Genomic DNA, 21,817 nt, shown 5'->3' on the forward strand with positions numbered 1-21,817 from the left:
TCTGTTATTGTGCGGCTAATACATTGGCGCACATCTAAAAGTGACTTTATTATCTCATTAGAGAGGTTTATGGATATATAGTTATTATTTGGGTTACTATTATGTAAGGAACAGACAATGATACATCTGTGTGAATTTTCTGCAGTTCCCTTTGCTGCATATTTTGGTGAATACAGTATATTGGTGTGGGGTATGTATGCTCTCCTCACATCTTACTGTATTAGGAAAGTAGATTTTCTTTATATAAGTATCTGGATTTGTACATATTTTAGAGGAAATTTTGAATGTTAATTGCCAAATGCATCGCCTGGTTGTCTGCTTTCAAAATTCTATAGGTTTTATGGCGCCTTTACTTTTTATTCTGTTTTATTGATATATTTTGCAGGTTGTGACTGTCTAAAAATGTCTAGCTGAAAAGCAGTTATCTAGTTATTACAGTTTTAGTGATATTATGATGAATTATTCATGTGAACATATCAATATGAGGCATTTGTGAACTCTACAAATGTCCATGTTTGGATCAAATTTTTTGCCATCAAAGTCAAATTTTAAGTATTTTTAATAAAATGTTTCAATTTGAATCCAAATTGCATGAAGGCGCCTATGTCTATAAAATCTTTGATGCAATTTTGAAAATGGGGCAAGTGTCTGCTTTCAGAAAATATCGGTCCCTCTCCCCAATGGGCCTCACAGTCTAATCAACCTACCAGTAATTTTTTGGAGTGTGGGAAGAAACTGGAGGACCCGGAGGAAACCCACGCAGACACAGAGAGAACATACAAAATCTTTGCAGATGTTGACTAGCGCTGCAAGGCTGTAGTGCTAATCACGGAGCCACCATGCTGCCCATAAATCTCCCTATCATTTATCTATCTCCTATAAAATTCTCCCATATTACAGTTTGTTTTACCATACTAAAGGGAGCCTCTTACTGACTGTGACTGGTCATAAAATAGTTTTATTTTGGGGCCCCACTTTTAGTTTTGCCCAGGGCCCCACTTTCTCTAGAACCGGCCCTGAAGGCAGTGATGGCGAACCTTTTACAGAGAGAGTGCCCAAACTAATACAAAAAAAACACTTATATTTCATGAAGTGCCAACATGGTATTTTAAGCAGTAACTTATTGCTACCTGTTCTTCCACATCTTTCAATCGTATCAGCCCCTGAGGCCACCAATACAGTTGAAAGAAGGAGGGCAAATTCAGACTATCATTGCAGCGTCTCTCCAGGGTCTGTGGAAGAAGAACGGTGGGTCCAGCAGGATGACTTTCAAAGATAATGCAGCCCTGTCCACACCTTCTCACTTTTCCCACCATTCCAAACACCATTTAAAATAGTGCTAAAAGCAGCATCTCTTAAATCACCTGGGACTGCAGGAAGATTTGGTGGATTTGTTCCTGTCTGGTGACCTCTGTCTGTTCTGTGATGGCCTGAGTGCCCACAGAAATGGTTCTGAGTGCCACCTCTGGCACCCGTGCCATAGGTTCGCCACCACTGGTATAAGGTGTCTGCATATACTGTATGTGTGTATATATGCTCTATATAAGTGTGCATGAGTGTGATTGTAACTCGCATGTGTGAGTATACAAATATGCATACTTGGAAGGGGGGCCCCATGCCAAAGCCTGCTATTGGGCCCTGCCACTCCTAGTTACGCCAGCGAAACAAATCCAACTTAAAGGGCATCTACCACCAGGATGAAAGACTGTATGCAAATGAGCCTTCTGGGCTCCAGCTCTATTTACACCTATGGAGCCTGGAGCCCCTCAGGCTCATTTGCATAGAGTCCTTGCCGACCTTGTACAAAACCCAAAAGGGACTTCCTGTACAGTAAAAAGAAATTTAAAATGAGGATGTGTACAAAATCTAAATCAAACCGGTAGGGCAGGAGCACAATATAAAATTAACATATAGTAACATAAACAGATAATAAAGAACCTATCTGTGTGTCTGTTACATGTGTATTCTTTATACTTTTGCTATTTATAAACACAACTAAAGAAATAAAAGGGGGGAAAAAAGCAAAACAAAACATTTTCCCATACTGAAAACTAGTTTTTTTTCATCTGCTTCTAAGAAGTCAACTTCCTTTGAGTTACAGTAAGATATCAGATTCGACTGTCAGCTATAAAATATTAAGAGGAAGCAGAACACCAAGGATAAAAGCTGGAGCCTGGCGCAGCGCCAGCTCACACAATACAGCGCTCAGCCCTGGTCTTCAGGGAGCAGCCTAACATTGACTGCAAGGTTTAAGGTTATTTCATTCTCATACTGTAAAATGTTGCTAAACTTAACTTCATTGCAACTTTCTGTAAATTGGTTATGATGATTCTGTAGAATTCAACAGTAGGATATCCGAATGGAAACGTTATGTTGGGATCTACAAGTTCTTAACTGGAAATCTACTGGCAAACTACGTTTTTTCTCAGTCTCATAAATATATAGTACTGCTACAATGTATTAGAGGATTAAGAGCCGTAACAGCATGAACAAAAAATGGATGACTGTGTTTCACTTACAATACACTTAGAAGTCTTAAAGGGATATGGTTTCTTGTTCTGCCTCTCTGAACAGAATATTGATTATGGAAAGTCCATAATCAGTGTGTGCTGGGTACAGAAAGCCTACGTACTTCTCTGTCCCTACTGCCCACTTCTACTCTACTCTTTTGTTACATACTATTTTCATTGACCCTACCCTATCACCCACCCAGGCCCATACTCATTCAATCACTAGCCACTAGAAGGACACATGAGTGATTAGAACTGAAAGGCGGCTTCTACTACTATTGCAACTACTACAACAACTACTAGTGTCTAGTTCTTACATTAACTAACCATTGCAATTAATTGTGGAGACATATAAATGAATTACAACTAATAATAGCAACCAATGGCGTTTGATGCTGAAGGAAGCCATTGCAATGTATCCAGTATGATCTGCTATGTCATGCTTACTCTGGTCCTCATCAGAAAACACATGGTACAGCGACCAATTAAGAAAACGTACAGTATATTACATTCTTGGATCCAAAGGCAAAATGGGGCAGTTTGACTTTTTGGGACTGTCACTCCACGTACATTTAGTGTATATATTAAATCAGTGGCACCCCAAGGGATCTAATATTCGTTGCTATTAATATAAATTGAGGTTTAATGCTAGCAGTGTTAAGATCCTACAAGTCTCCAGTTCTATGATTACTATTTTATTAAAAACAATTGTTCCCAGAGAATCTTCATCCCTGTGTAAGGCCCCCAAATTTTAGGAGGCTCATGCAGTTGTGTAGGATAGATAATAGGCTAATCTTCACCTGAGTTTTTTAAGCCAACATAGAGTAAAGAAGATGGCCGTCTATTCTAAGTCCTATTATCCACATCAAAATAACATTGACCGTTATGTTATAATATACAGTAGAATTATTTCCCTTTAATCCCATTCTCATCCAATCCCTTCCCCTCTGTGGTACAACTTGATGAACATGTGTCTTGTGTCTATGTGTCTGTGTAACTATGTAACTGTGTATGAGAAAAGAGCATGTGCTCAACCACTGTAATAAAAAAAAAAAAAAAACATTAAATCCTGTTCTCGGCACTCGTGGTTAAAGAGGATTTTGTTTCCCTTTAGGAAAAATAACAGCCGATGCCTTATCAGGGCCGGTTCTAGACAAAGTGGGGCCCTGGGCAAAACTAAAAGTGGGGCCCCAAAATAAAACTATTTTATGACCAGTCACCATCAGTAAAAGGCTCCTTTAGTATGGTAAAACAAACTGTAATATGGGAGAATTTTTTAGGAGATGATCGATGATAGGGAGATTGATGGGCAGCACGGTGGCTCCGTGGTTAGCACTACAGGCTTGCAGCACTGGTCAATATCTGCAAAGGGTTTGTATGTTCTCTCAGTGTTTGCTTGGGTTTCCTCCGGGTCCTCTGGTTTCCTCCAACACTCCAAAACCATACTGGTAGGTTGATTAGATTGTGAGCCCCATGGGGTTAGGGACTGATCTGACAAGCTCTGTGCAGCGCTGCGTAATTTGCAGCAAAGGGAACGTAAAATCCATAGGGGACACCAAAAATTTTTGCAGAAAATTGCACTGTGCTTTACGCAGATCTATCATTGTTTGCTCCCTTACACAATGGTGACCCAAATAAATAACCATTAACCAAGGTAATGAGATAACAAAAGTCACTTTTAGATGTGTGCCAATGTATTAGCAGCACAATAACAGAACCCTCCGCGCTTCATAAGAATTTAAAGGAAACCTACCACTTGTAGTGGCAGGTTTCTGATGGCAATACCGGGCACCAGCTCAGGGTGAGCTGGTGCCGGAGCTTATTTTAGTTAGTGTTTAAACCGCGGTATCGCGGTTTAAAACACTTTTTAAACTTTATAGCCGGCGCAGGCAGGTACGCGCTCGGCGCTTACCATGCGCGCGGCTCTCATTCACTTCCTATGTAGCCATTATCGGTGAGGTGCAGCAGCTCCTGTGTCCAGCAAATTCTCCCTGCAGCCTAAGAATCTTAAGGAGGGTTACACTTCAGGGGGCTGTATCTCTGGCTCTGTGACACAGAACCTCACTTCTTTTTTCCTATAAAAGAAGAGAGTCTCCTCTTTTAAATTAATTTAAATTTGTGTTTCTAAGTGTCAGGAAAACGGAGATATTAACTGTTAAACTGCCATCGGGAGTGATTTTTTATATATAAAAATGGCACCTGATATTCTCACTTTAAACCTGAATATCTCTGGATCCCTGGCACCTAGAAACAAAATTCAAGATTCATTTCAAAGAAGACATTCTCCTCTTTCAGGGGGCCCTGGGCATTTGCCCACTTTGCCTACCCATAGCGCCGGCCCTGTGCCTTATAATAATAGCTTTTCCCTATGCTGAACATCCATACATTGCCACTTCTGGACATAGAGTAACCATAGTAGGAACATGACCCTCTTCTCTCTTCATTCCCTGTGAAATCTTCGCAACAGTCCAAGAACTGAAGGAATTGATCCCAAAAATTTTGTATAGCGCACACAGAATATGCAGCGCTGCACAAAACTTGTCACATCAGTCGCTGTCACCAATCAGGCTCACAATGTAATCAACCTACCAGTATGTTTTGGAGTGTGGGAGGAAACCGGAGGACCCGTAGGAAATCCATGCAAACATGGAGAGAACATACAAACTCTTTTCAGATGTTGACCCTGGAACTTGAACCCAGGTCCCCAGTGCTCCAAGGCTGTTATACTAACCACTAAGCCACCGTGCTGCCCACAGTGGTAGACCAAGTAACTTTGGACCATGATTTATGTTTTTCTTGTTCTTTAAGTGCACATGTTTAATGCATAAGCAGGAGCGATAGTACACAAATAATACACAGAGTGATATTACACTACACTGATAATGCACACAGTGATGTCACAGTACATTATTAGGGAATCCAATGAAGTCGATGTAGTAAGAATGTACACCATAGTGCCACATTACATTAATAATACACACAGTGATATAACACCACACAGATAATGCAAATAGTGATGTCACTGTAAGCAAAAGGGACACAGTGATGTCACAGTACATGAATAATGCACACAGTGATAAAACACAACACAGATAATATACACAGTGATGTCACAGTAAAGGGACAATACACACAGTGATGTCACAGTACAGGGATAATAAACACAGTGATGTCACGGTACATGAATCATGGACACGTTGTCACAGGGATAATTCAAACAGTGATGTCACAGTACAGGGAAAATATACACAGTGGTGTCACAGTACAGGGATACTACACCCAGTGATGTCACATTAAGGGGATAATACACACAGTGATGTCAGAGTACAGGGATAATACACACAGAGATGTCAGAGTACAGGGATAATACACACAGTGATGTCAGAGTACAGGGATAATACACACAGTAATGTCAGAGTACAGGAATAATACACACAGTGATGTCACAGTACAGGGATAATACACACAGAGATGTCAGAGTACAGGGATAATACACACAGAGATGTCAGAGTACAGGGATAATACACACAGTGATGTCACAGTACAGGGATAATACACACAGTGATGTCACAGTACGGGGATAATACACACAGTAATGTCACAGTACAGGGATAATAGACACAGTGATGTTACAGTACAGGGATAATACACACAGTGATGTCAGAGTACAGGGATAATACACACAGTGATGTCACAGTACAGGGATAATACACACAGTAATGTCACAGTACAGGGATAATACACACAGTGATGTCACAGTACATGGATAATGCACACAGTGATAAAACACAACACAGATAATACACACAGTGATGTCACAGTAATGGGAGAATACACACAGTGATGTCACAGTACAGGGATAATACACACAGTGATGTCACGGTACATGAATCATGGACACGTTGTCACAGGGATAATTCAAACAGTGATGTCACAGTACAGGGAAAATATACACAGTGGTGTCACAGTACAGGGATACTACACCCAGTGATGTCACATTAAGGGGATAATACACACAGTGATGTCAGAGTACAGGGATAATACACACAGAGATGTCAGAGTACAGGGATAATACACACAGTGATGTCAGAGTACAGGGATAATACACACAGTAATGTCACAGTACAGGAATAATACACACAGTGATGTCACAGTACAGGGATAATACACACAGAGATGTCAGAGTACAGGGATAATACACACAGTGATGCCACAGTACGGGGATAATACACACAGTAATGTCACAGTACAGGGATAATAGACACAGTGATGTTACAGTACAGGGATAATACACACAGTGATGTCAGAGTACAGGGATAATACACACAGTGATGTCACAGTACAGGGATAATACACACAGTAATGTCACAGTACAGGGATAATACACACAGTGATGTCACAGTACAGGGATAATACACACAGTAATGTCACAGTACAGGGATAATACACACAGTGATGTCACAGTACAGGGATAATACAGACAGTGATGTCACAGTACAGGGATCATACAAACAGTGATGTCACAGTACAGGGATAATACACACAGTGATGTCACAGTACAGGGATAATACACACAGCGATGTCACAGTACAGGGATCATACAAACAGTGATGTCACAGTACAGGGATAATACACACAGTGATGTCACAGTACAGGCATAATACACACAGAGGTGTCACAGTACATGGATAATACACACTGTGATGTCACAGTACAGGGATAATACACACAGTGATGTCATAGTACAGGGATAATACACACAGTGATGTTATAGTACAGGGATAATACACACAGTGATGTCACAGTACGGGGATAATACACACAGAGGTGTCACAGTACATGGATAATACACACAGTGATGTCACAGTACATGGATAATACACACAGTGATGTCACAGTACAGGGATAATACACACAGTGATGTCACAGTACAGGGATTATACACACAGTGATACCACAGTACAGGGATAATACACACAGTGATGTCACAGTACAGGGATTATACACACAGTGATGTCACAGTACAGGGATAATACACACAGTGATGTCACAGTACAGGGATAATGCACACAGTGATGTCACAGTACAGGGATAATACACACAGTGATGTCACAGAACAGGGATTATACACACAGTGATGTCACTGTACAGGGATAATACACACAGCGATGTCACAGTACAGGGATAATGCACACAGTGATGTCACAGTACAGGGATAATACACACAGTGATGTCACAGTACAGGGATAATGCACACAGTGATGTCACAGTACAGGGATAATACACACAGAGGTGTCACAGTACAGGGATAATGCACACAGTGATGTCACAGTACAGGGATAATACACGCAGAGGTGTCACAGTACAGGGATAATGCACACAGTTATGTCACAGTACAGGGATAATACACACAGTGATGTCACAATACAGAGATCATACACACAGTGATGTCACAGTACAGGGATAATACACACAGTGATGTCACAGTACAGGGATAATGCACACAGTGATGTCACAGTACAGGGATAATACACACAGTGATGTCACAGTACAGTGATAATACACACAGTGATGTCACAGTAAAGGTATAATACACACAGTGATGTCACAGTACAGGGATAATACACACAGAGATGTCACAGTACAGGGATAATACACACAGTGATGTCACAGTACAGGGATAATACACACAGTGATGTCAGAGTACAGGGATAATACACACAGAGGTGTCACAGTACAGGGATAATACACACAGTGATGTCACAGCACAGGGATAATACACACAGTGATGTCACAGTACAGGGATAATACACACAGTGATGTCACAGTACAGAGATAATATACACACAGTGATGTCACAGTACATGGATAACACACACAGTAATGTCACAGTACAGAGATAATATACACACAGTGATGTCACAGTACAGGGATAATACACACAGTAATGTCACAGTACAGGGATAATACACAGTGATGTCACAGTACAGAGATAATACACACAGTGATGTCAGAGTACAGGGATAATACACACAGTGATGTCACAGTACAGGGATAATACACACAGTAATGTCACAGTACAGGAATAATACACACAGTGATGTCACAGTACAGGGATAATACACACAGAGATGTCAGAGTACAGGGATAATACACACAGTGATGTCACAGTACGGGGATAATACACACAGTAATGTCACAGTACAGGGATAATAGACACAGTGATGTTACAGTACAGGGATAATACACACAGTGATGTCAGAGTACAGGGATAATACACACAGTGATGTCACAGTACAGGGATAATACACACAGTAATGTCACAGTACAGGGATAATACACACAGTGATGTCACAGTACAGGGATAATACACACAGAGATGTCAGAGTACAGGGATAATACACACAGTGATGTCACAGTACAGGGATAATACACACAGTGATGTTACAGTACAGGGATAATACACACAGTGATGTCAGAGTACAGGGATAATACACACAGTGATGTCACAGTACAGGGATAATACACACAGTAATGTCACAGTACAGGGATAATACAGACAGTGATGTCACAGTACAGGGATAATACAGACAGTGATGTCACAGTACAGGGATCATACAAACAGTGATGTCACAGTACAGGGATAATACACACAGTGATGTCACAGTACAGGGATAATACACACAGCGATGTCACAGTACAGGGATCATACAAACAGTGATGTCACAGTACAGGGATAATACACACAGTGATGTCACAGTACAGGCATAATACACACAGAGGTGTCACAGTACATGGATAATACACACAGTGATGTCACAGTACAGGGATAATACACACAGTGATGTCATAGTACAGGGATAATACACACAGTGATGTCACAGTACAGGGATTATACACACAGTGATACCACAGTACAGGGATAATACACACAGTGATGTCACAGTACAGGGATTATACACACAGTGATGTCACTGTACAGGGATAATACACACAGCGATGTCACAGTACAGGGATAATACAAACAGTGATGTCACAGTACAGGGATAATACACACAGAGGTGTCACAGTACAGGGATTATACACACAGTGATGTCACAGTACAGGGATAATACACACAGTGATGTCACAGTACAGGGATAATGCACACAGTGATGTCACAGTACAGGGATAATACACACAGTGATGTCACAGTACAGGGATAATGCACACAGTGATGTCACAGTACAGGGATAATACACACAGAGGTGTCACAGTACAGGGATAATACACACAGTGATGTCACAGTACAGGGATAATACACACAGCGATGTCACAGTACAGGGATCATACAAACAGTGATGTCACAGTACAGGGATAATACACACAGTGATGTCACAGTACAGGCATAATACACACAGAGGTGTCACAGTACATGGATAATACACACAGTGATGTCACAGTACAGGGATAATACACACAGTGATGTCATAGTACAGGGATAATACACACAGTGATGTCATAGTACAGGGATAATACACACAGTGATGTCACAGTACGGGGATAATACACACAGAGGTGTCACAGTACAGGTATAATACACACAGTGATGTCACAGTACATGGATAATACACACAGTGATGTCACAGTACATGGATAATACACACAGTGATGTCACAGTACAGGGATAATACACACAGTGATGTCACAGTACAGGGATTATACACACAGTGATACCACAGTACAGGGATAATACACACAGTGATGTCACAGTACAGGGATTATACACACAGTGATGTCACTGTACAGGGATAATACACACAGCGATGTCACAGTACAGGGATAATGCACACAGTGATGTCACAGTACAGGGATAATACACACAGTGATGTCACAGTACAGGGATAATGCACACAGTGATGTCACAGTACAGGGATAATACACACAGAGGTGTCACAGTACAGGGATAATGCACACAGTGATGTCACAGTACAGGGATAATACACGCAGAGGTGTCACAGTACAGGGATAATGCACACAGTTATGTCACAGTACAGGGATAATACACACAGTGATGTCACAATACAGAGATCATACACACAGTGATGTCACAGTACAGGGATAATACACACAGTGATGTCACAGTACAGGGATAATGCACACAGTGATGTCACAGTACAGTGATAATACACACAGTGATGTCACAGTACAGGGATAATACACACAGTGATGTCACAGTACAGGGATAATACACACAGTGATGTCACAGTACAGTGATAATACACACAGTGATGTCACAGTAAAGGTATAATACACACAGTGATGTCACAGTACAGGGATAATACACACAGAGATGTCACAGTACAGGGATAATACACACAGTGATGTCACAGTACAGGGATAATACACACAGTGATGTCAGAGTACAGGGATAATACACACAGAGGTGTCACAGTACAGGGATAATACACACAGTGATGTCACAGCACAGGGATAATACATACAGTGATGTCACAGTACAGGGATAATACACACAGTGATGTCACAGTACAGAGATAATATACACACAGTGATGTCACAGTACATGGATAACACACACAGTAATGTCACAGTACAGAGATAATATACACACAGTGATGTCACAGTACAGGGATAATACACACAGTAATGTCACAGTACAGGGATAATACACAGTGATGTCACAGTACAGAGATAATACACACAGAGGTTTCAAAGAACAGGGATAATACACACAGTGATGTCACAGTACAGGGATAATACACACAGTGATGTCACAGTATAGGGATAATACACACAGTGATGTCACAGTACAGGGATCATACAAACAGTGATGTCACAGTACAGGGATAATACACACAGTGATGTCACAGTACAGGGATAATACACACAGTAATGTCACAGTACAGGGATAATACACACAGTGATGTCACAGTACAGGGATAATACAGACAGTGATGTCACAGTACAGGGATCATACAAACAGTGATGTCACAGTACAGGGATAATACACACAGTGATGTCACAGTACAGGGATAATACACACAGCGATGTCACAGTACAGGGATCATACAAACAGTGATGTCACAGTACAGGGATAATACACACAGTGATGTCACAGTACAGGCATAATACACACAGAGGTGTCACAGTACATGGATAATACACACAGTGATGTCACAGTACAGGGATAATACACACAGTGATGTCATAGTACAGGGATAATACACACAGTGATGTCATAGTACAGGGATAATACACACAGTGATGTCACAGTACGGGGATAATACACACAGAGGTGTCACAGTACAGGTATAATACACACAGTGATGTCACAGTACATGGATAATACACACAGTGATGTCACAGTACATGGATAATACACACAGTGATGTCACAGTACAGGGATAATACACACAGTGATGTCACAGTACAGGGATTATACACACAGTGATACCACAGTACAGGGATAATACACACAGTGATGTCACAGTACAGGGATTATACACACAGTGATGTCACTGTACAGGGATAATACACACAGCGATGTCACAGTACAGGGATAATGCACACAGTGATGTCACAGTACAGGGATAATACACACAGTGATGTCACAGTACAGGGATAATGCACACAGTGATGTCACAGTACAGGGATAATACACACAGAGGTGTCACAGTACAGGGATAATGCACACAGTGATGTCACAGTACAGGGATAATACACGCAGAGGTGTCACAGTACAGGGATAATGCACACAGTTATGTCACAGTACAGGGATAATACACACAGTGATGTCACAATACAGAGATCATACACACAGTGATGTCACAGTACAGGGATAATACACACAGTGATGTCACAGTACAGGGATAATGCACACAGTGATGTCACAGTACAGTGATAATACACACAGTGATGTCACAGTACAGGGATAATACACACAGTGATGTCACAGTACAGGGATAATACACACAGTGATGTCACAGTACAGTGATAATACACACAGTGATGTCACAGTAAAGGTATAATACACACAGTGATGTCACAGTACAGGGATAATACACACAGAGATGTCACAGTACAGGGATAATACACACAGTGATGTCACAGTACAGGGATAATACACACAGTGATGTCAGAGTACAGGGATAATACACACAGAGGTGTCACAGTACAGGGATAATACACACAGTGATGTCACAGCACAGGGATAATACATACAGTGATGTCACAGTACAGGGATAATACACACAGTGATGTCACAGTACAGAGATAATATACACACAGTGATGTCACAGTACATGGATAACACACACAGTAATGTCACAGTACAGAGATAATATACACACAGTGATGTCACAGTACAGGGATAATACACACAGTAATGTCACAGTACAGGGATAATACACAGTGATGTCACAGTACAGAGATAATACACACAGAGGTTTCAAAGAACAGGGATAATACACACAGTGATGTCACAGTACAGGGATAATACACACAGTGATGTCACAGTATAGGGATAATACACACAGTGATGTCACAGTACAGGGATCATACAAACAGTGATGTCACAGTACAGGGATAATACACACAGTGATGTCACAGTACAGGGATAATACACACAGTAATGTCACAGTACAGGGATAATACACACAGTGATGTCACAGTACAGGGATAATACACACAGAGATGTCACAGTACAGGGATAATACACACAGTGATGTCACAGTAGAAGGATAATGCACACAGTGATGTCACAGTACAGAGATAATACACACAGTGATGTCACAGTACAGAGATAATACACACATTGATGTCACAGTACAAGGATAATGCACACAGTGATGTCACAGTACAGAGATAATACACACAGTGATGTCACAGTACTGAGATAATACACAAAGTGATGTCACAGTACAGGGATAATGCACACAGTGATCTCACAGTATAAGGATAATACACAAAGTGATGTCACAGTACAGGGATAATGCACACAGTGACGTCACAGTACAGGGATAATGCACACAGTGATGTCACAGTACAGGGATTATATACACAGTGATGTCACAGTACAGAGATAATACACACAGGGATGTCACAGTACAAGAATATTGCACACAGTTGCAACATCCCCCACCGGGGCCTAGCCCTTGAGGTGAGGCCTGGAGACAGCCGGGGCCCGCGGTACCGGAGTGGCTGGCGGTTGCGGCCTAAGCACGCTATTGTCACGGTGCTTGGTACGGGGGAACCGGAGGGCTGTCCTACAGCCTGGCAGGTCTCCAGCAGGGTGGTGTTGGCAAGAAATGATGAGGGAGAGGCTGCTATAGCGGATCTCCCTGGGGCAACCCCTTAATGTCCCGAGTGTGAGTCTCTGGGTGATGGACAGGGTGCCGGTGATGAAGGCAGCCGTATTAGCAGGGACCAGACGGAGACAGAAGTTGAAGAAAACAACTTACAGTTCTTTATTTGAACCGCAGGAACCGCAGCAAACGTGCCTTTAACAGGTAGGTAGGGTGCTGAGATGTGAGTTGGAGGGAGCCTCAGGAGATAGTTCACCAGCCTGGATGTAGAGGGCAGGCTGGGAGGCAGCTGTGTCCTGGTAGGAAGCTTCAGCTTGTCCTGTAGGGCTTCAGGTATCACCTTTAAAGGTAAGATGGTACCCCTTTTCCTCACTACACTAACTCTAGTCTGATGCTCCACTCTTCAGAGGCAGGGGCTAGGCTCTTCCTGCTCTGGTATGGGCTAGACAGAGATTACTCACTCACTCTAGGATTCTCCTACACTTGAATCTCTCTGAAAAGATCTCTGGAAAGACTCCCTCAGAATCCTCCAGAACATTCCTGGCCAGAGGTTTTATTACCTCCCTTTGGTCAGGTGGTGGCTGCTCCTCCAATCACATCTCAGCTTACAGAGCACAGGATGTAACACATATCATTGGACAACAGCATCTTGCATCATACAAAATACTTAACCTCTGCCTTGCCAGGCAGGATTAACCACTGCAATATCCCTATGTCCTATCAGAACCATGTTGTGTAATGGGATTACATGCAGGTGGGACGTATTCGCAAACCCTACCTCGCCATTGCATCGGCGAGGGTGTTGCACAGTGATGTCACAGTACAGAGATAATACACACAGTGATGTCACAGTACAGAGATAATACACACAGTGATCTCACAGTACAAGGATAATACACACAGTGATGTCACAGTACAGGGATAATACACACAGTGACGTCACAGTACAGGGATAATATACACAGTGATGTCACAGTACAGGGATAATATACACAGTGATGTCACAGTACAGAGATAATACACACAGTGATGTCACAGTACAGGGATAATACACAAAGTGATGTCACAGTACAGAGGTAATACACACAGAGGTGTCACAGTACAGGTATAATACACATAGTGATGTCTCAGCACAGGAATAATATACACAGTGATGTCACAGTACAGGTATAATACACACAGTGATGTCACAGTACAGGGATAATACACACAGCGATGTCACAGTACAGGGATAATGCACACAGTGATGTCACAGTACAGGGATAATGCACACAGTGATGTCACAGTACAGGGATAATACCCACAGTGATGTCACAGCACAGGAATAATATACACAGTGATGTCACAGTACAGGGATAATATACACAGTGATTTCACAATAAGTATGTACAATAATGTTCCAGAACAAATATGATACACACCATTATTCTAAAGCAATGCATCATACTGTATAGGAGAAATAAGTAACAGAACAAGGGAACAATGGAAGTTCAGTTTTCAATACTCCATATTGATTATAGTCTACATCTGGCCTTTATGTTCAAACATTCAAAGACCCTATCGCTGCAATTCTGCAAACTCTGGTAGTTATGTAGCTTTATGTAATCCTGTATCTGTAGTCCTGACTCCCACAGACACTACATTACTCTTATCATCATATGAATGGATCACTGACACCTTAATATATACTTAAAATATAGTCTAAGGGATATTGGGGGCATTAGACATACACAGTCTCAGTGCCATTTCAACACAAATGATAATTTTAGGAAATTCAGCCAAAGCAAGCAGAGATACATAATCTTAACACCTACGTACCTGGTGGTGATGGCTCATTTAAAATAACCAGGGACGCCGGCGTTGGCCTTCTCTTTCTGATCTGTTCAAAACGCAAAAGTAAACAATTGCATCTTTAGTCATTTAGATCAGAAACTCATCGCCCTTCCAATAGATGACAACATAGATGCTGTAAAATGCCTGCTCAGCCTATGTAGGGTACAACCTGTAATATGGGGGTACATTAGATTCCATCGCATTCTAAAATAGTGAACGATCATCGCCTAAATGTCCGGTCATAGTGCACCTGTCTCATTTCACACAATGTCAATGCTATATATAAAATTGAGAAGAATTGAATAAGAATGTAGTATATTGTAAAATGATATGTGTCCTGTTCACATGAGGAGTGAAACAATAGTTCTGTGAAACAATGAGTTCTGTCCTGTTGAGCTTTAGTGGCCCTAATAGACCTGGATAGATATATTTGAGAAAATTAAGACAAAAAACATACTGGAAAATGGTGCAATTTTTTTGTTGTTGAAAGATTCATGTTCCATCTATCACGTTACACATTTTCCATCATGTGACCAGGACACATACAAGCTCCCAATTTGTTGTCACTGAATGGAAACATTCATTATTGCTTATGTTCAGTGGTTTGCTCATTTGATGAGCATACAGAAGACTGGTTGTCTATCCATTATCTATCTATCATCTATCTATCTATATATCATCTACTATCAATCTATCTATTTATCTATTTAAATATCTATCTATCAATCATCTACTATCTATAAATATTTCCTCTGTCTTTATCTATCTATTATTTATTTCTATCTATCTATCTATCAATAATCTATTACCTACCTATCTATCTATCTATCTATCTCTATCTATCTATCTATCTATCAATCATCTACTATCTATAAATATTTCCTCTGTCTTTATCTATGATCTATTTGTATCTATCTATCATCTATATATATGTATCTATATATCTATCTACATATCTATCAGGGCTCTGTCAGTAAGTCGCTTTGCACTGCTTTTTTCAGAATAGATTTTTATCAACTGGATGCAAAGCTTTTCTATTGAATGACAGCAAGCAGAGATTTTAAACATAGCAAGGAATTGGAAAATGTATCAACTCTATTATACATAGTTAAAACAATATTGGCTGAAACCTATTTCTATTTATTAACAATTTTGTTATGCATTTTATTCATAACATAATCCTACAGAATGCACGTTCACCAGTAAGTAATGTACCTGTACACACATCTTATACTTAGGTGTACACGTGTGTTCCACAATCAAATGTGCCAGAGTATCACATATAAAACACCTGTAGCAAGATGATTTCTGTAATATTATATTATATTTAGTGCTTATCTTGGTTGTCGTTTACTTGATATAACATTTGCCTAAAAATGCTAAAAATGAAATTTTTAAGACTGATAAAGGCAATGTAGGTGTCGTAGAGGTTGTGTTGGCCAATCTTATAATGATAGAGAACAGGATATGGGAAATCCTGCTGTATGGGATACGGGAATCTGCTTTCAGGAATGTAAGGAGACGTGAAGAGTAAGAGTCTGTAGTATGACTAGACATGTAACCTAGATTAGTGCTTATGGAAATTTCCATTTTTTACGGGACAGGACAAATGATTTAGGTAAACAGATGCCATTGCCCCGCGTTGTATTCACCACGGTTCAACAAATTTCCCATGTTCCTCGTCTGTTCTAGCAAGTCTACGAGATTTTCTTGTCTACATGGCTTTGGTGGTGGTCCACGTTCTCAGCCAACCCCTCATGGCTGACAAACAGGATGGAAAACATATGTTTAAAAAAAAATGTATGATTTCTCTACCCTTTTATTTCTGGAAACCATAATTTGAAAGGAAATTTAGACCTCCACTTTTTATGAATATTACATGTAAAAACATACAATAAAAAGTGCATAGTCATATAAGTACAGGTGGTCTCCTACTTAAGCATACCCGACTTACAGACGACACGTAGTTACAGACAGACCCCTGTGAACTTTACTCCCAGACTGCAATGATCAGCTGTAAGGAGTCTGTAATGAAGTTTTAGTGATAATAATCCTTGGTCCCATCATAGGCAACAAATTTGAAAATCCAATTGTCACTGGGACAAAAAAAATTTTTTGTCTGGAACTACAATTATAAAATATACAGTTCTGACTTACATAAAAATTCAACTTAAGTACAAACCCAAGGAACCTATCTTGTATGTAACCCGGCGACTGCCTGTATTAGTGTTTATTATAATGTAAAATAATAAATTTACAAAATATAAACGCATATTGTTAAACGTCGCAGCAAAGCAATGTAATAACTTGGACTCATTAGAAATATTTAAATATATAAAATAAAAAATGTTTTATAATTATTAGGTAAATTCTCTGTTGTTTTACCTGTTCAGAGGCCTCTGGATCCAACTGACTCTGAAATAATGGCACAGCAAACTGTATCTTTTTGGGACTGTTGGGTTCCATATTGTACTGATGGTGATTGGAAGAATGATTGAAAAAACTGACACCCCCCGGTTGAAGCCGCGCAGTCCAAGTATCTAGCCCCCGGCAAACGTTTTTAAGATGCCTCTCAATGCAGTTTGGTGATAGCTGTATTTTCTTCCTTATCAAGTGCTGCCGCATGAAAAGAGCAACTCCCTTATTCCACATCAATAGCAGTTCTTGTAACTGGCTCGTTTTTTTTTTTTCTCCAGTCCTTCAGATCCTCTCCGCACAAAGCTGAAGGAACAATAAGCTAATTGTGCACCAGTTTTGCTTCTGCACATGCCAGGGATTCACTCAGAGCCTAATTGAAAATGCATCGCTAGCCCTGAACGGCCCAGAGCCCTGGGATTTGGAAAAGTGGATGGATCCACTGTACATTACTAACAGTCTACTCAAAAATGCAATCTAAGCTCCCTCTGAGCATTGCTGATGGACCATTAATATTTCATCACGACAAATCAGAAAGTGAGGAGGCCTTAGCAGTAATATGTATCTAGCGCACCACTTTTAGCTTGTCCCGGTGTTAAGACGAGAAGCTTTATCATCTTTTGTACAAGGCAAACAAATTGATATTAATTGACAGGAACACACGAGAAAATGTAAATCATCAGTCGAGTAATTAGTTAAGGTCAATTTATCCCTGTCCCGGGAAGCCACAACCGTTTAGATGATATTTTTGGACATTATCTTTCCATTGTATGATTCTATTCTAAGCAGCTATCAATAAATTCATTCATGTTTTTGTTCGTCAAAGATCTGCGTAAGGCCTGGGACAGGCCAGGGTTTGCTGTAGAGGAATCTGTTGTGTCATTGAGTCCTTCAAATGTTTTTGGAAAGGTCACACCAATATTCTTCATCAGGGATAATGGAGATCATTGGACGTGCCGAGTGCCGTGCCATGGATTGATCCCTATGGTGGGCGTTATATTGATATAGGATGCACCGAGTTCTTGTTTCCCAGAAACGTAGCGGAGCCAACTGTGATCCATCCGTGATCAAGGACCGATTACTGACTAATGTGAAACTGCCCTTACCCACAGTGATTTACATTAGCAGCTGAGTGAATGGAAATAATATAAAACTCATCCACATTCTGCAAAAATAACCTGCTGCAGAAATGTTGAGGAGTTTCAGGTTTTAAAGGAACCCTACAGTCATGGCTGTTATATATTGCGCAGGGCCTGAACCGGGGATCATCACTCTAGGTTTTAGGAATACAATGAAAATGAGTCATGCTCCTTCCTTCAGGTCCTGCACCAGGCAGTATTCAATTAGTTTTGACTGGAGGGTTCCTTTAAGGGACATGTACGTTGCTCCGCCTTATGTCACCAGTGTGCATCGGTTTATAGTTTATTCACTCCCCCTCAATCTTTCTGTCCCGCCAGTTCCTTTCCCACCCATTGATATTGCCGACAGCCTCAGGGACCAGGTGGACTGGGCAAGTGAGGGGGAATTAATAAATTATAAGCGGAGGTGCTCAGTGCACTTCAGCGACATAAGCCAGAGCACCTCAGACTTATTTGTATTATTTAAAAAAATCCTTTTCAGTGAAATTGCACCGTTTAGGATTATAATAAAAGAAGTTACTAGGAGAAGTGTGTGTAGGACTAGTCTACCATCAGTCAGTATGATAGTAGCTGTCCTATAAATCTCTAGGATGTTAATTATTGCGGTTGAATTTGCAAAATGTTTTTTTTCTGCCACAGTTGGAGACACTGCTAAAATTTTACACAAAGTCAAATAAAAATGGAAGTTTGTCTAAAATGAGAGATCCAATGACAACAGTAAAAGTATTCCTGGAAAGCTAACAAAGATCCCCGTGAATAAACGCTTCAATTCTGGCTCAATTTGGGAATAGACAAAATACTCTAGAGAATCACAACTTGTTAAGGATAGCTAGCATGTCATAATAGTGTATATATTTTGTGTCATGAGTCCTTCAAACGTTTATGGAAAGGTCACACCCATATTCATCAGGGATAATGTCATCAAGCAGCTGAACACCTTCCAGATCATGTGTACTTCATGGCCCAGCACGGTGGCATCGCCCTGAAAATCAACTTTGAAGCGACATGTAGTATGTGGTATAAAGTCAAGGAGGTGGAAAGTTTAACATTCTGAAGCTCTCCTCACCTCTGGATGCCCTCTTCACTGTAATCGATGGTACTGCATCCAGACACATCACTTCATTCTGAGGTCAGGAGAGTTTGACTTGAATGTTGAGCTCTCCGCCTCCATGACTTTATACAACCAATTTACAACTTATTTCAAAGTTGATTTTATGGAGGATGCCGCCACACTGGACCATGAAACAAAAATGAACTGGAAGGTGTTTCTCTGCTTCACAACATACTAGTAGTGGTTTATTAGGTCCATTTCTGATGACCGGTTACCTTTAAAAAGAAAAAGGAAGCTCTACTATGACTGTATACAACAAACAGCAGCTTTTGCTCTGTTGGTCTCTATAGAACCATAAATTACAGGGTTGTCCATCTATTTAAATGGTGGCATCGGCCTTTCCCTAATAAGGAATCAAAAACAAAAGATGGACTAGCAGTAATCCATTTCTTTCTGGTAATTTTCATCCCTTAGGAACTAATCTTTGACCTCTCAATTAGAGCAAAATGTTGATTTTCAGGCTTTAAATCTCACTTTTCTTTCATCATCACAAACCTAAAATTATTTCTGCTATATGCAATCATCATTACCTGAAGAAGGGATCTCATTAGCAGCGATTCTCATCTAGTTTTACAGGATTACTGACAAGTGAATACAGTATATGGTTTATATGCCGAAGATTAGACTAGTAAAAAGTTTCTTCCTCGAAGCTTCTTCTCAAGTCATAGATCTCATTTCATCCAGTTTCACCATATGAGGGGGATTAATCATACAGGCAGCTTCTTAGAAGGTCAGATTTATAAAATAGTGGCTTAGACTGCCTGATAAATGTGACATATGAGGTGTTAACATATTGCATTGGATTTGAGACTTTATGGCGAAAAGTTCCCAAAAAAAAAAGTCTCAAATTGCTGCATTACTGATTCCCACTTATGTTCTACATCAGGAGGGGACTGAAGTGAATTTACTCCATATACGTCTACCGAATCTGGATCCACTTAATAAATCTGGCTAAAGTGAAGTAGTTTGGCAAGACCATCCTGCAGCCTATACCTTGCTGACAATGAGAGCTTCCATCCCTGAAGTACAGTTGAAAAATCTTCTCTGCTCCTGGTTCCTCTTCTGCTCTCGCTTCTGATATTTGTTCGACACTCCAGTGTCAGGACCCAGAGCAGTGCAGCTCCCAGAACAAGAGGGGACCACAAATGCAGTGAGTGTCATCCTGTTCTGTACTCACTGCTCCGGATGCAGGCGCATAGAACAAGCGCAGAGGAAAGTCCAAATAAGGAGCAGGAAGGTGATGAGGAGCCACAAGAGGTATTAATATTAATCTGCTCTGAAAGTCTCCAGTTTTACACACTGCTACACTAGGCGATTCTCCATTATCATCTGCTTTGGACAATCTCCATTATTATTGGCCATGTCTGAACACCTAGGGTTGAGCAGTATAACAATCCGACGCCCGGGCCAATAAAGGTTCTGCATCCCTGGTAAAGGTAAATGCGGCCTTTGGCTGTACAGCTACCACAGTTCATTATGAAGTTTTTGCCAATTTAAAGGTTATAG

General features: G+C 40.7%; 1 protein-coding gene across 1 annotated transcript in view; it reads right to left on the reverse strand.

The window, feature by feature from the left end:
- The window catches only part of PPP1R1C (protein phosphatase 1 regulatory inhibitor subunit 1C), a 41,045-nt gene extending 22,545 nt beyond the window's left edge, over positions 1-18,500 (reverse strand). The window contains exons 1-2 of the mRNA XM_072119812.1: positions 18,032-18,500; positions 15,632-15,692 (exon numbers count right to left, since the gene is read on the reverse strand). Of these exons, the coding sequence (XP_071975913.1) occupies positions 15,632-15,692; positions 18,032-18,298 (328 nt within the window). The 5' untranslated portion in view covers positions 18,299-18,500. The remainder of the gene's footprint in view (positions 1-15,631; positions 15,693-18,031) is intronic.
- Positions 18,501-21,817: the final 3,317 nt, after the last annotated feature.

The sequence above is a fragment of the Engystomops pustulosus genome, chromosome 8 (assembly GCF_040894005.1).
Source record: "Engystomops pustulosus chromosome 8, aEngPut4.maternal, whole genome shotgun sequence".
NCBI classification, from domain to species: domain Eukaryota; kingdom Metazoa; phylum Chordata; class Amphibia; order Anura; family Leptodactylidae; genus Engystomops; species Engystomops pustulosus.